This window comes from Nematolebias whitei, chromosome 14 (assembly GCF_014905685.2).
Source record: "Nematolebias whitei isolate Nwh7 chromosome 14, NemWhi1, whole genome shotgun sequence".
Classification (NCBI taxonomy): Eukaryota; Metazoa; Chordata; class Actinopteri; order Cyprinodontiformes; family Rivulidae; genus Nematolebias; species Nematolebias whitei.
The window spans coordinates 19,049,809-19,066,505 of NC_056511.1; the positions used below are offsets into that span (position 1 = coordinate 19,049,809).

Genomic DNA, 16,697 nt, shown 5'->3' on the forward strand with positions numbered 1-16,697 from the left:
CATCTGCTCCCCAGGACACCCTAGATGGCAGCTCTCTGCTCCACACAGAGGGCTGTGGTGTGTGGTTGCTGCATAAAAAAAAAAAAAACAATTGTCAAGTCTTTCTGTGTGTTAGTTCGCTGTGGTAACCACGGAGGCAGCAGAAAAAATAAAAAAGTTAGCAGTAATGCATCCTTTCTGTTTGTTTCCCCAACCGCCATAAAACTCAAATAGAAGAAAATGCATCGAGGGCGGCTGTGGCTGAGTGGTTAGAGCAGTCGTCCTCCAATGCAAGAGTTGGGAGTTCGATTTTACCAGCAGTCACATGCCGACGTGTCCCTGGGCAAGACACTGACCCCCTCATTGCCTCCGATGTGTGTCCCATCGGTGTATGAATGTGATAAAGCTCTGATTATTCTTTGTATAGATCTAGTAGAGTGCTGCATGAATGGGTGAATGAGGGAACACATTGTGTGTAAAGCACTTTGAGGATCTCGACAAGATATAAAAGAGCTATATAAGTGCAGTCCATTTACTATCTGAAAAAGACTGGGGGGGGGGGGGGGGGGGCAAAAATTGAGTCCTTGTTTCCAGGAATCTCGGGAACAAGGAGGAAAAGCGTTGTTTACAATAACTACAGAACACAAAATTGAAGAACAGCATTATGTTGAAGATATGAAGTTACACTCATGGACGGTAGGTGGCGGTACGCACCTTGAAGCGGTTTGCGATCTGCCATTTAAAAAACGTAGAAGAAGAACACGGACTCATTACTGTTGTTGACTACAAACCACTTACAATTATTATTTAAAATAATAGCGATAAAATATAGATTTTTATGGAAAAAGGTTGCACTTTTTATTACAGAAAAGGGTTTGCCAACATGTATATGATTGTGAGCACGAGCTAACGGTAAGGACGGATAGTTAGCTTGCTAGCTGTCAGACATGAGTGAAGAGGACGCGCCGTCGTCCGCAGCAAACAAGGACAAAGACTCCACTCTTCTGCTCACTAAGGACGGACAGAGGTACTACGTGAATAAAAGCGGAGTGGTCGACAGCAGAAATGTGGTGACGCCGCACGAAGCGGAGAACGTCTCCAGCATGATGGACGATCAGGACGAGGAGAGTGACGTCATGGACCACTCCGATCCCCGAGACAGCGCGGCCAGCCCGGAGGAGCTGAACGACGAGGAGGCCTCGGAGGGCGACAACGCCCCCAAACACTGCACCTACGAGGGATGCAAGGAGACCACAACGCAGGTGGCCAAGCAGAGGAAGCCGTGGATGTGCAAGAAACACCGCAACAAGATGTATAAAGACAAATACAAGAAGAAGAAGAGTGACCAGGCCATGTCCAGCGGGAAACTAGATGTAAGACCAAACTTTGTCCTTTGAATCCATCATTTGTTGGCTTCAACTTTTGTTGCACCTACATCATTTGACCAGCAGGGGGCAGTGTAGGACATGACTAACAAAAGCCTGCAAAGAGTCGTTTATCCATACCAACTGAATAAAATGCTCTCCAGTAACTAAATTATGAAGTCATTTAAAATTCAATTCAGTTTATTTATTTAGCGCCAAATCACAACAAAGTTGTCTCAGGGCACTTCACAGAAACATTCACATACATAAAAGCCAATTAGTAAAGTTATCTAATGAGAAGCCATCATTACTCATTTTGGTAAAAATTGTATGTTTCTGGTCCTGCTTTTTTTTGTCTCAGATAAAACTGTACTTCAGTTTAAACAAAACTCTCACGAGCTTGTTTATTATATTTTTTGTTTCTTCTAAGGAAAACTCTGAGGAGCGGCCAGTTTCTGTGAACAAACAGCGCCTGGGATCCGTGGGGGACCGTCCTGCCAGACCTTCCCTTATTGAGCAGGTCCTCAACCAGAAAAGACTGGTGAGTTGTTGGCTTGCCTGCCTCGTGTCATGATACAGGTGATAGGGTGGTAGCTTTTACCATTGAGAAGAGAAGTTCAATCAAGTTAGGATTAGGATCATTCTTTCTATTTGGAAGACGGTATCTGTGTTTTTATACCCCCATCGAAGGCAGGACGTATTATGGTATAGTCTGTCGGTCCATAAACTCTCTCTTCCCATCCACAACTTCTGATCCACTCAAGATAATTTAATGACACATGCATCAACACTATACGGAGCGTCACGTACACTTTCCATCACCCCAGCTTCAAGGTCACATATCAAGATACAAGTACCTATACAAGTTCTTCTGTACAGTATTGCTGTATAATATAGTTTATATAGTTTGTTGATGAGTGTATAATGTGCCATAGATGGTATTCTTTTTATATTTTGCTCCTTTATCCAGGATCTTAACACTGGGGGGAGTGGTGGTTCAGAGGTTGGAGAAGGTGAGCCTGTGATTAGAAGGTCGCCAGTTCGACCTCCCGTCTGAAAACATCAAAATGTGGGTGGGATAGGTGAAACACCCACTTCTGCCTCCACCCTCATTTGCTCCACTCTGGGCCCTTGAGTAATGCCCTTAACCCCCACCAACAGGCGCCCTAGATGCAGCTCTCTGCTCCACACAGAGGGCTGTGGTAGCTAGGTGGTCTGTGGTTGCGTCAGGAAGGACATCTAGTATAAAAACAATTGACAAGTCTTTGTGCAACTTAGTTCACTGTGGTGACCCTTGAAGAAGGGAGCAGCCGAAAAAAAGAAATCCAGGATCTTAACGTTATCAATATTTACTCAAATATCTTAGTTTCTATGGCTTTTTTGTTTTAATTTCACTGTATAGTAATCTTTGAAATATCAAGGTCCGTGCTCAATGAAGAGTCTGGTCATCTGGACAGTTTTTTTTTTTTTTGTTGAGAGACTTTTCGCCCTCCATCCGAAGGGCTTCATCAGTCTGAAGAGTCACAAACAAACTGTTTTCCTCGCTGAGCAGTACATTCCTGCAGTGGACCAACCAGTTTGCTGGTGATAAGATGGTTTCTGAGGGCTGTCCTCTCCCCTGTTGACTTCTCCCAAAAACAAAACCTCTCTCTCAAAAAAAAAAGAAAGAAAAAGAAACTGTCCAGATGACCAGACTGTATCTTTGAAATAGTTTTTTTATTTTGATTTTATTCTTGAGGATGCTCCCTTCTTCTTCACGAGTCGCCACAGTGAACTATGCCGCACAAAGACAATTATTTTCACGACAGATGCAACTTCCTGACAAACCAGAGCTCTCTGTGTGGAGCAGAGAGCTGCCATCTTTAATGTCCTTGCTCAAGGGCCCAGTGTGTAGCAAGTTAGGGTGGAGGCAGGTGTAGGTGCTTCACATTTCCCACCCACATTTTTATGTCGTCGGTACGGGGAGTTGAACCAGCGATCTTCTGATCAGACTCACCTTCTCTAACCTCTGCGCCACCACTCCTCCACTGTTTGAAATAGTCATGTGCTCAAAATGAAACTTGATTCATCCGTGTTGATTCTTTGTTAGACAAAATGTTAAGAGTTTTGAAGACTTGCTCTTACGAACTCTCAAGAGTTTTTACTGTATATGTAGTTGCAAGTAAATTGTTACATCACTTAGAAGTTTTTTGTTAATATGTGCATCTGTCTCCTCCAGTCGCTGCTCAGGAGTCCGGAGGTAATTGGGTTTCTGCAGCAGCAGCAGCAGCTCCTGGCGTCACAAAGCCGCAGCCATTCGCAGCAGCAGTTCCAGGGCTGTTAACGCTCAGTGTCAGTAAAATATGTTTTGCATTGGAAAAACTTTGAGGGGAAAAAAAGGCAATCCATAAATGTATAGAACCTGTGTGCACCGCTCATAAACTGTTAGGGAAATTCATATTTCTGAGTATGACTCAACCGTTCACTTCAGTTTACCTGGATTGACATTTGCCTAAAGTTGAGATATTGCAGCGTTGTGATTTTTTTATTTATTTTTATCTTGTTATAATAACTTATATGTGTTGTTTTTAGTGTTTCCAATCTGATTTTGAGGATTTTATATTTATGAAACATTTTATTGTTGCATTTGTGATAAAACTATTGGACTTCTTTGCAAAGCATTTTGTAACGAAAGCTACAAAAATGCTTTGAATATTTCTTATTTGTGACAACCAACAGTAAAACTTTGAAGTCTTGTTTTATGAGAAAATGTTTCGTCTTTTCTTAAAACTTTACAACAAAAGTGCTCCACACTTTGTTTCTCTTCTGTAGAGGTTATTGTCAACAAAGCATAAAATAAAAAAAACATAACACTGAAAAATCTTCCACACCGTGTTTATAGTATGGGCTAAGCTTTATTCTTTAACGTGAGAAAAAAAGCTTAAGGTTTTAACAATTCAAATCTTGGAAAAACAAAACACTTAATAAAGAATGAGCAACTTCAAATGATCATATAAAAATCAACTTGTACATTCAGTCAACCATTGGTGAGGACATGGAAATGCAACACATACCACTATAATATACAACAAGTACCTCCAAATATATCCCATTTTTTTTATCCTGTGCAGATCATTTGTCCCAGTGGAAACAGTAATTCTTCATCATACTGAAAATAAAGGACACATTTAAAGCTTGAAACGACACGGGACAAACCCTGGACAGAAAACTCAGCGAAACAGAATCTACGACTACCTGTGTGCAGACAAGACAACGCTCTCGCTATGATACTGAAGAGATGGGGTTGTGTGGGGAACCCATTTGAGTGAGCACCTTGTCCAGCCACTGTAGGGGGCCATGCAGGTGCACTTCGATCCAGCAGGGGGTACTGGTCACATCTTGACGATGGTATTCCGCACCCCAACCCTGAGATATGGCAACAGAACAATTTTCAGCAGGTGGAATGTCACTGAATGGTAAATACACTACTTGACAGCAATTTAAAGTAACAGTTCTGATCTTTTAAACGTGGATTCTGTGGAAAGGTTAATACTGTATATGACTTTTTGGAAAACTTGTCTGGAGGAAAGTTTAATTCTCACTGAAGTATAACAAGCTAATGATTAGAGTGTGGTCAAGACCAAAGTGGATTGCTGGTGCTTTAAAACACATCTAGTCTCTAAATATATTTTAAAAACGCTTCTGGTATCAATTGTACATATTTGCCAACACCATAAAAGCAGCTAACTTAGTACAGTACTTCTGGTACAATATACTTCTGCTGGAATAACTGCATTGCAAAACTGTTGGCAAAGGAAAGATTTATAAAACAGCATAAGCCTGAAATTATTTAAGCTTTTTCTGATTGGAAATCAACAATCCACTTTGTCCCAATCAAACTATTATGGGGTTTTTTTTGTCATGCCGGTTAACACAAGGTCAACAATGCAATGAAATGTTCAGGATGAGAAGAACTGATCTGACTCGCTCAAAAAAAAGAAATACTAAAGCATGCAACAAGGGTACAAAATAAAGTACCAAAAAGTGAAAATGATACAAGGTCCATAAGAAATATAGTAAACAACATGGTTGAATATAAGAGTGCAAGTAGGAATACCATATTTTTCGCCCTATAAGTTGCATTTTCTTTCACATAATTTACATGCCCTGCGACTTATACACCGAAGCGACGTACTGTATACAGTATTGCACTTAACTAAAACTGCAAAGTATCCTGATGCATGCTCAATAATCCAGGTAGAAAAATCCAAAAAAGTTAAATCTGGTCCTCTGGATATCCTAACTGGGCCTTACTGAAAGCAGAGAAGAAACCCAAACAGGACTCCAGTCAGCCATCAGGTGAAAAGGAGGAACCCAGACCCAGACCAGTGGTCATTCCATATGTTGAGGGATTATCAGAGAAACTGAGACGTTTATTTTCTAAACATAACGTCCCAGTGGCTTTTAAACCCCAAAATACATTACGGCAAAGACTGGTTCATCCCAAAGATCCAGTCCCCCGGCACAAACAGAGCAATGTTGTGTATGCTGTTCAGTGTCAGGAGGGCTGTGATCAGTCTTACATCGGGGAAACAAAACAGCCACTGGCCAAAAGGATGGCCCAGCACAGAAGATCAACATCATCAGGCCAGGATTCTGCGGTCTACACTCATCTCCAGGCCAGCGGTCACTCTTTCAAGGATGAAGATGTTCACATCCTGGACAGAGAGGAACGATGGTTTGAGAGAGGAGTAAAGGAGGCCATCTTTGTGAAAAGAAACCGTCCATCATTAAACAGGGGTGGAGGCCTCCGGGTTCAACTGTCCCCCTCTTACTTACTGTGATTGCTAGTATCACTCAGCCCTCTGTGAACAGTAAACAGCCATCAGTGTGCTAATGATCCATTGTTAGGCTGATGGTCCTTCTTGAGCATGTGATCAGCTGGTTTTGGTTGTCAGCAGCAAAACTGGTTGATTCACTCTGAGAAGGTGCTATTTAAGAGACTGAGCTGAATACAGCACCTCAGACTGAGGAAGTCTCTTGGATGAGAGACGAAACGTTTCTAGATTTTTTTGCTTTGTTTTGTTTTTTGTTTTTTTGAATGTCCAGAGGACCAGATTGAACTTTTTTGGATAAAACTGCAAAGGTTGTCTGACAGGTTATTGCACAGGTAGTGAGTAACAATGAGATGAATTATTATTATTAGCTTGTCAATCTGGTCAGAATTAAACTATTTCTCCAAACCGAGGTTGTTCAAAGAATTGTCTAGAAGAGGTAAATATTCAATTTCATACCCTTTCCACAGAACCCATTTCAAAAGATTAAAACATTCAAATCTGAACATTTAACGCATGCCTGCCATCATTTGCTGATGGCAGTGAGGGACGCCTACACGTGTATACATCACAAAGTATCCTTTGCACCGTATAACCTTATGTAGTAGCAAAGCAGGCTGCCCTGAGAAACCTACCAGGTAGGTAAAAAAGAACAAGTATAAGCTTCCTGTTCCTGACAAACGCCACATCTGTGTCTACATATCAGGAGTCCACCATTTATCCAGTAAGCATGTCCACAGCAACTAAATATTAAATTATATATTTTTACTGGAGATTTAAATTACCCACCACCACAAACAAGCACACACACAAACAATCCAAGCAACATTTAATCTACCGGTAATAAGGAAAGATTTTCAACCTAATAAAAGACGGTTGATCGCTGAATCAATGAATGAACGTAACCGAACTTCAACAAGTTATTCCGAGCGTGTTATTACCATATTTTTTTTTCCCTTTACAAGTAATTACCGCAACACTTTGCGAAAGTTTGTACTATCAGAAAAATTCCAATGGTTTCCGAAAGCTTATGAATTGCGCTATGCAGTAGTCCATCACTACTTCGCGGTTTGACTTTCGTGGACTCGCTCGTTCACGGTTTTTCAAAGTTAAGATTTGACATGACACACAATTGGCTGATAGACGGATGAGCTGCATGAATTGTTTATTTAGAATAAATTATTTTAAACGATTTAGCACCTGCTGCACCTGTGTGCAGCTCACAGTAGAGCTGTCATTTCTAACTCGGGCCTGACCCGAAAATTTGAGCCGGGCAAAACAATGTTCTGGATGGGTGGGACGGGTCGGGAGTTGGATTGCATCAGTGGACGCGCGCAGCTGACGATCCAATTTGGATCACCAGTCACACGCGTCCGTTTGACCACGCGCTGACCGGCCAGTTGAAACAGGTAAAAAATAAGTACAGATGATCACTGGCGCAGCAACCCACCTGAAGCTTAACTGGGCTCAGCCACTGCGTCAACGGACGCACGCGGCCGACAACCGTAAATAACTAAAATATTATAATAACTATAATAACCTGCTGACTCTTGTTAAAAAAAAACAAGAACTCTTTATATCTTCCTTTCTTTGAAATACATTTTTTAAATCATGTCAAACTGATTCGCGTACAAAAGCAGTAAAAACTTGATTAAAAAAATGTTTGTTTTTTTTCGGGTTCGGGCCTATAGTCACAATTGGTCAGTTTCGGGTCGAGCTCGAGCAAAAAATGATACGGGTTCAGGCCGAGCCGGGTCAGATTTCTTAGGCTCGAATGCAACTCTAGCCCACAGGTGCAAGGAGAAACTCCCTCCTGCAGCACGTCATGATCTCCACTCTCTGCCACCTGCCAGCGATTGCAGCAGAAAAGTAGGCGTGGCAGAGAGCGGAGATCATGACGTGCTGTGCTCTTTTAGAGCGTAAACATTGTTTAGAATATTGCAAGAGTGTGGGAAGGGTTTAAATCACTATATATATATATATATATATATATATATATATAGAACCCCTGCAATAAGATAAAAATAACCAGTACTGTATACCCAACACAGGCTTATTACAGACAGTGTTGCCAGGTGTACGATAATTATCGTATTTGTACGACAATTTTGCCCTCTGTACGATCAATAATCCCCAAAAAAGGCTGAATATACAATAATTTGACCATTCCGTGAATGTGTGGTTGTAATCAGTTGTCATCAGCCTCTCGCAACTGTCTGTCTGATTTTTTTTGTGAACCCTGAAGGCATCTGTGTCCGCAAACAGATGCGTGCTTTTCTAAATGTTACCTACGAGTGACGTGTTTGCGTTTGCCTCAGAACAACGGCCATGATTGGCTGAATAGTCCGCTGCGCCTGCGCCATGAGTGAGGAAAAGAAACAAAGAAAAGAAGAAGAAGCAGAGCTGGTCTGAAAGCGGACCCATCACCACTATAATGCATAAATACATTTGTTATTTTGGTTATGACGGGTGTACGATAATTTCCCTCAAAATATGATAATTTTATGTCTCTAGTACGATAATCCTACATTTTTCACCTGGCAACATGATTACGGATACCTCACTTCTGCTGTTGCATGAAGCCTGTGAAACAACTCCTATCCATCAAAATCTGGACACTGTCCCGCCTAAATCGGGACCTTGGCAGACATTCTAACATCATGTTTAACGCAAAACAATTCAGTGGACACAAGAACCCACTCCACTCAGCTACAACGGTTTAAAGATGATCACTCTGTCTGTTTATTCCTACACTTCCCACATGTCTTGACAAAAAAGAACGACGCTTGGCACCTTAACAAAGCTCATGCGAATGGTGCACATCTTCGTGAGCTCATAGACGACCTCAAAGCCGTGGTTGACGGACTGGGCGAGAAGCTGAGCGAACAGCTGGTTGTTGAAAATCTTCAGGCTGCAGCCGCTGGGGATCTTGCACACGGTGGTGGTGTGAAAGCCATGCTGGAAATTACAGTTGCGGCTTTGGACAAAGATGCTGCTGTCACTCAGACATTCTGCATACACCTCGCCGCCCACATAGTACAGGTGTAACCCTGAAAACAAAAGGGAAAACATCTTGATTGAGTTTATATAAAGTCCAATAAGATGTTAAAGCCTGTATTTTAGTATGAGCTAGCCTTGTGAGCTCTATGCAGCCTACCTTTGCCTATGTGCCTGCGCGTGTGCTCGATGGTGGAGTTGCGGTTGACGTTGGAAAGCAGCCCAAGGCAGAATCGGTTCTTGTTGTTGGAGGGGTCTGTGAAGCCATCTACCAAGACACTACGGGACGAGGCGTGGAAGGTTTCCCCCACTCGGTTGTTGAGCTCATAGTAAGCTATGGAGCACCAGTACTCCGGTTCCTCGTAACAAACAGGCCTCAAGTCTGACGGCAGAGGTGAGAGTGATGGATTACATGGAGATATTTACCGGTAGTTTATTATTTTTTGAATATGTAAAAAAATATAATGAAATACAGCATGAAGCATAATGTTAAAACTTTTTGTTTTACGTATTTAAGGGAGTGGGTAGAAGTATAAAATTATCAAAATTCACACTCAACCAATTACATAATCTTACATTTATTTCATGTATAATCCATACATATAACAACTAAACCCATATTTAACCCATCAATATATTTAAGTTAACTACAGTAGATAAACAATTTCCATTTCTTTACTTCATCAAAAAAAAAAACTAGCATCAATAACAAAAACACAAAAATAATTAAACAATATATATATATATATATATATATATATTATATCCAGTAATAATCATGTTAATATGATAATTTGAACAGTTTTATGTTTGGACATTGTTTAAGTTCAATTTTCAAATTAATCCACAGTTTGACGCCACTTACTAATACACACAAGTGTTTTCTAGTAGTTCTGAATTTGCATATTTTAAACTGTGATTCCACCTTAACTTTTAAATTTGCTCCTTAGTCTTAAACAGGTTTTGAATGTTTTCCGGTAATTGTTTATTTTTGGCTTTGTAAAGAATTAGAGCTGTCTGTAGTTCCACTGTCAATAAACTTCAATAATGTAGATTTTACAAATAGTGTATTAGTGCTTTCTAAATATCCCACCTTATGGATTACGGTATCCTTATTGCTCTTTTTGTATAGTATTGTTAATGCCTGTAGTGTAGTTTTGTAATTTTTGCCACAAATTTCTGCACAATAACTCAAATAAGGTAAGATTAGTGAACAGTAGAGTGCATTTAAAGCTTTTTGTTCCGTGACCAACTTGACTTTGTTTAAGAGGGTGATATTTCTTGAGACTTTGAACATATCTGATGTATGGTTTCCAGTTGAGTTTATCATCAATAATGACACCTAGAAATTTGTTTTCATGAACTCTTTCAATATTCACCCCATCTATTTGTATTTGAATTTCTGTGTGTGATTGATAGTTCCCAAATAACATTAGTTTAGTTCTGTTTAGGTTCAAGGACAGCTTATTTTCATCAAAACACAGTTTAAGTTTCTTCAATTCATCAGTTACATCCTTTAACAGTTGTTCCATGTCATCTCCAACACAAAAAAAAAATGTTTGCATCATCGGCAAATAGAATACTTTTCATTATCTCAGGTACAATACATATCCGGTAGATCATTTACATAAACAACTTGGGACTCAGAACTGACCCCTGAGGACCCCCACAAACAATGTCCAAACATATTTAAATTTTCTGTGCATTCAAGTTAATTTACCTCTGTGCGGAGCGGAAAATGTGAGTTTAATAGTTTCACTGGAGTTGCTTGGCTTCACATCTTCTTGAGAGTTTGTCTCCATCATGCTGTAGGGAGGTGGAGGAGTCTCGCCTGGGAAACAGAGCGTGGGGAAAATGAACCCCTTCACAACTGCAGTTAGCATCTTCAAGTTTGTGCTTTTATGTTCTACCTGTGATGTGATATGGACTGCCAGGTTGTGTAGAGCTGCTGGGCGAGTTTGGGTAGCTCTGTGACGTGGGGGACTGAGTGAGGGATGAAGCAGGAGAGGAGGAGGAGAAGGAGGAGCAGGGCAGAGGAGGGAAGGAGTCTGGGTAGGTGGCGTTTTGGGGCATCAGCGGTTCGTTGTTCAGGGAGGCATTCCTAAACTTTGCCAGCAAACTGTGTTGTGGGTTGAACTCGCTGTGACGTGGGACCAGAACTGGTGGAAGCACTAAAATAAATAAATAAAAAGTTAAAGAGGGAGGAGATGAAAACAAAGAGAAATCCAGATGTTCTCCAGTAACGTGCGCACCTGGAGTCTCCACACGTCTGTAGTGGTACGGATTGATGCAGATGTCTTTCTGTTTGGAGCCGAAAGGGAATTCGCAGCACTCGAGGGCCTTCAGCTCGTGGTGAGACTGCAGGTCGGGCCAGCGCCACACTCGGCAGTAGATCACATGAGGCAGACCCTTCCTGTGGGACACCTGCAGCCTCCCATCCAGAGAGCGAGGAATCGTCACGCACTTACCTCGAGGGTTAACATGATAAAGCGTGCCCATCAATACAGATTTAGTTGTATCGTGCTGTTTGCAGGTTTTCAGGTAACACAGGAAGAAAGACTTACTGCTCCTCCTTAAGCCAAACGCCATCCTTTATCGAAACTCATAGTGGTAGATATCAATAAAGTTACTATGGAAGAATGTAAGTTCAACTTCAAGTCAACTTTAATGTCATTTGCATCACATGTGGTACATGAGGCGGGACGAAATTATGTACGCAGGGTCCCAGTTACACCCAAAAATAGAAAAATATAAAGTATAAAAAGAAACAGTAAATAAGGATCTAAGATATACACTAACTGCTAACAATGTAAAACAATATGGCGTAACAACAGCAGCCCGAACATGATCTATGGTGAGCATAATACAGCAGCATGAGATAATCAGCAGCATAAATAATCAGCAGCACAGATAAGTCACATATCACCTATTAAAGTGGCATTACAGTGAGCAGTGTAAAAATATTTTACCTGTGACATTAAAACTACAACTCTAAATAAAAATATGTTTATTAGCAGCAGACTGAATGATAAATTATGTACTGTATAACACTGTGTGTAGGGAGCATGCTACTGTTGTCACTGCTGGAGGTGAAGACGATATAAAAATCAGTGTTTTATTGTGTTGTTAGTAAGTCATAGTGTGACAGACCTGCTGATAAAGTCTGTTTGAGCTTTTGCAGGAACAGAAACCATTAGAGTGCAGTGGCCAAACTGGTTGGGAACACCTGGAATTAGAACAACACTGTAATGTCCACACTTTACTAATGTGACACAAAGGATGATGCAGCTTCTCGTACTCAAGCGTCTTTATTTTACACTTACGCTCGAACGATAGTACAGTAGTACCCAGAATCCTTTGCGCACTCATCTCTTAAAATGACCGCACTTCTGTATTTGCCATACATTACATCTCCCCTCCTTAAAAGTGCATATCTATATAACTACAGTAACTTATAGTTGTGTTTTTTCCCAATGTATATTTTTTTCTTCACATACAATTTTCATAAATCAAATAGCTCACTAATAACAAAAATTTATTTTAACTGTAACTAACACTTTCCAGTCCATCATCTTCCTCCCTGAAAATGAACAAGAGAACGGTCTCCTGTCAATCATGTAACCCAATAGCAAAAGTCAAAGTAAATAAAGTCACAGCCCATGCAGTCGGTGCATATAAAGCCCGTACCGACAAAGAGAACTGACCTTGTAGCAGAAAGAACATCTGCTGTCTCATGTCAAACCTTCTAAACACAGTTGTCTACAGGTTAAGTTCAGCTGGTGGTTTACTCACTCTGACCCTTCAATAAAAGTGTCCTGTGTGACAGAACCCGGTGTCACTGATTCTTCTGTCCACCCCGTGTCCTCCATCAAAGCGGTCTCATCAGGACCACCATAGACCAAGATGAGGTTGGTGGGAGTTGCCAGCAGATGGCGTCTGTTCTGTATCACTCCCCTTATCAAAGCTCCTGCATTCTGAGTGGCACTCCCTCTTTTCTCCTAAATCACCGAACGGCGTTTGGTTTTCGTAGCTTTTGTTTGGATTACTGCACAACATGTGCTTTCACCGAGTCCAGTCATCCATGCTGACGGGACTAATCTTACCGACTTAAACAAGTATCATTATTGGGTCGTTGTGATGTGCGGTCGTCTTCAATAGATATTTCAGCTGCTTTTCTGCATCTTTTTTCTTCTTGTTATTATAACCCCTGGCCCACGTTGGGACAATCTGTGCACTCGTTTGGCACCTTTTCCTTCAACAGCTCAAACAGAATCAACGCAACATCGTAAAAGACTTATATAGTACGAGCGGCTACATGCGGCTTTTAGTGTTTCTAAATTGAATGAAAGGTGGAAATAGTTTTTATTCTCCTTGGAAAAAATTCTAGTCCATCCATGACCAATGAGACAAATGACAAAAAATATTACGCTCACTCCTTCAGTGTGAACTAGTAAAGTTCTTGCTACGACTAGTTCAAGCATTATTATTAGTAGGATTGCACAATATTGGAATTTTGGCCGATATCTGATATGTTAAAACTTATTTGGCCGATTACCAATATCAATATAGTTCCCTAAATCTACTTACAGAAACTACATAGCTTTCACTGCTGTGTAATTAAAATACTGCATTATTCTGCATGGTCTTTTTCAATGTGGCTTGCTACCAAATGCAGATGCAAAAAAGGGGGTTGAAAATGATACAACACTATATAAATATATAATACAGATTAAAAAATGCAATGCAGCACCTTTTATATCGGTGAGTTATTTTGATGGAATGGCCGATATTTAACTTTATCGCTAATATCGTCATATGCTAATATGCTGATAATATTGCACATCCCTAATTATTATGCATTTCAAAAGGCCAAAGGTCGGTGTAAAACTGTGATACTCACTGGGCTGCCCAGGACAGCTGAGGGCCCTCTCCAGCTCCTCCATCGCTCCCTTCTTCTTCTTCAGTTTCTTCACCAGAGAGTCCACAGCCTTCTCCGCCCACTTCTCCTCCTCGTCCCCTTGCTTCCAGCCGAGCAGACGCTTCACTGCCGGGCTGGTGAAGGAGAACAAGGATGTAAGGGAGGAGGAAGAGTTCATTTTGAGGTGGATAAATGGGTACCAAGATGAGCCGACAGGTTCCGTCTGTGGGATAATAGCTCCGATGAAGACAAGAGTGAGGAGGCAATGAATGAGCAGCCAGGACAACGAATAAAAAAAGGAGAGAAATATCAAATAGGTGGCTTGATGTGTAAACAGAGGCTGGTTTTTCCTTTTCTTTTTTATTCTGCTGGAACTTCCGAGCAGCCCGTGTGCAGTGCAATCCTTTAATCCTTGCTCTGTGTTGGCACAGGAGAGATCTTTGAATTCAGAGCCTCCTGCAGGGATGGTTATTCCTCATGCCGCCAGAAATCCGGGTCAAGTTTCAATCATCTGACAAGAGACAAGATGAGAGATTGTGTTAGGCAACAGTTCAGCCAAAACAGCTGCATGGTGGCACAGAGATCTTGGGGTTTTGTCACTGAGGTGATAAGCTGGCCTGACAAAATGAGAATGAGCTACACATTTAATGACTCAAGCATCAAAGGTGGATTTTCATAATAAAGAGGGAGTTTTCTGCAGGGTTACATTGTTTTTCTTTGAATGTGAAGCAAAACACTTTTGCACAGAGCAGGCCAAGATGGCCAGGCACATTTCTAGACTCCCCAACAATGAGGAATGTCCTTTCTGGCCTCGGTTTCAATGATCATGCCACTGACGCCCAGGAGCCATACTGTCTGGCCAGAACACATCACAGAACAGGAGGGGGAGCGGGAGACAGGGAGGGAGACAGACACCGAGTCCTTGTGTTTGTGTCTTTCAGGCCGTAGTACTGAATTCATCCATTCATTCAATCTTTATTTATACAGGTTAATCCCATTGAGCCGCGGGGACTCGTTTACAAGAGAGACCTGATTTCTTTAACAAAGAGTGATGACAACAGTGGACAACAACGACAACAATAGACAGTCACAAAAGAGGCATACACATTAATTTTTTTTTGTTTTTGTTTTTTTACAAATCAAAACAAAATAGGAACAAAAAGGACAGTCAAAAGGAAAAGTAGCAAAAAAAAAAAAAAAAAACCTATAAACAGGAACATGTCTGCATTGGACAAACACATGGGGGAAAGAGCAAATAATAGCAGCATCTTAATGTATGATATTGCAAGAAGTGTAGCTTTAAGGCATTGTGTCACCGTTTTGGTAATAAAAAAAATTTACAAAAAAAAAAAATTAAATAAATCCATCTGTATGCACCAAATTAACGTCTCCACCTTATATGCACCTGATGCATTTTCAAAAAGATAATTCATATAAAAATTAAAACTTTAGCATTTACCGAAAAATCGTTCATACAAAGGTTTTAAACTAGGATCACCTAAAAGTGGTAAATGCTTGGATGAATCCTGAAATAATAATGTTTTGGGCACTCTCATGCAATATCACAAGATTTATGTTTTGAATGACTCTCAGCTACTACCACATCAAATTTTAGCACTGTATTTGGTAATCAGTTGTAGATGTCATCCAACTATTACATTGAGAAAGTTGCCTTGTGGTTCATGAGCTATTTTGCTAATTACCATTTATTCATTCAACCTTTATTTATACAAGGTTAATCCCAATGAGCCTCAGGGACTCATTTACAAGAGAGACCTGATTTCAACAAAGAGTGATGACAACAGTGGACAGTCACAGGAGCCATACAATTTTTTTTTACAAATCAAAACAAAATAGCAACCAAACGGACAGTCAAAAGGAAAAAGTAGCAAGAAAAAAAAACCCAGCTAGATTATAAGGCAATGTAGAAAACTAAAAACAGGAACATGTCTGCATTGTTGGGTTTTTTTTCCCCCAGGAACTTAAATGTTTGAAGCCACTTAAAAGAGAGGTCAAGGTCAAGAGCTTCAAATCTTTTTTGCAAGATATTCCAGGAAACAGGAGCGGAGTAGGAGAAGACCCTTTTGCCAAGTTCAGCTCTCACTGAGTGAACACTGCAGGTAATGATGTCCTGAGAGCGCACACTGTAGCTGCACTTACGCAGAGACATGTAGGAGATGCATGAAGGCAGCAGACCAAAGGGTGATTTAATGAACATGTACCAGTGGGAGAGTCTACATGAAGTTAATGATGTCCAGTTGCAGTGAATACAGGGTGCAGTGATGGGTACGGTAGTTACAGCCAGTTATGAATCTCAATGCACCGTGATAGACAGAGTCCAACGTCTGCAGGGTGCTTGTAGGACTGTTCATGTAAATAATGTCACCATAATCAATGGAGGGAAGGAAAGTCGCAGTTACAAGGCACATTATACATGTGCAAAACAAAAGATGGTCAAAAACATTGTCATATTCTATAGAATTATGAAGTGGATTAAAATTGCATGCTTTTGGCACACTGCAGTCAGAACCGAACCCCTAAAGAAGTTATTTTACATTTTTGGAAGACTTTAAAGACCTCTGTGATTAGTCCAAAATATATTTGCTATATACTTTAGTGAGCAGA

At 40.8% G+C, this 16,697-nt stretch overlaps 2 protein-coding genes across 3 annotated transcripts in view; one reads left to right on the forward strand and one right to left on the reverse strand.

Annotated features, from left to right (window-relative positions):
* The first annotated feature begins 715 nt into the window (after window positions 1–715).
* On the forward strand, window positions 716–3,852 carry LOC119420563 (regulatory factor X-associated protein). Its single transcript, XM_037687976.1, has 3 exons — window positions 716–1,352; window positions 1,774–1,884; window positions 3,562–3,852. The coding sequence occupies exons 1-3, from the start codon at window positions 927–929 to the stop codon at window positions 3,664–3,666; spliced, it is 642 nt and encodes a 213-aa protein (XP_037543904.1). The 5' UTR covers window positions 716–926; the 3' UTR covers window positions 3,667–3,852.
* Window positions 3,853–4,307: 455 nt separating this feature from the next.
* The window catches only part of smad9 (SMAD family member 9), a 937,424-nt gene continuing 925,034 nt past the window's right edge, over window positions 4,308–16,697 (reverse strand). Inside the window, exons 2-9 of one of the 2 annotated variants that reach the window (XM_037687969.1) lie at window positions 14,055–14,583; window positions 11,407–11,622; window positions 11,065–11,325; window positions 10,875–10,985; window positions 9,315–9,536; window positions 8,951–9,207; window positions 4,578–4,748; window positions 4,308–4,491 (exon numbers count right to left, since the gene is read on the reverse strand). In XM_037687969.1, the coding sequence (XP_037543897.1) occupies window positions 4,605–4,748; window positions 8,951–9,207; window positions 9,315–9,536; window positions 10,875–10,985; window positions 11,065–11,325; window positions 11,407–11,622; window positions 14,055–14,250 (1,407 nt within the window). In that variant the 5' untranslated portion in view covers window positions 14,251–14,583 and the 3' untranslated portion in view covers window positions 4,308–4,491; window positions 4,578–4,604. Of the gene's footprint in view, window positions 4,749–8,950; window positions 9,208–9,314; window positions 9,537–10,874; window positions 10,986–11,064; window positions 11,326–11,406; window positions 11,623–14,054; window positions 14,584–16,697 lie in introns of both variants that reach the window. The other variant, XM_037687968.1, reaches the window with a different exon arrangement.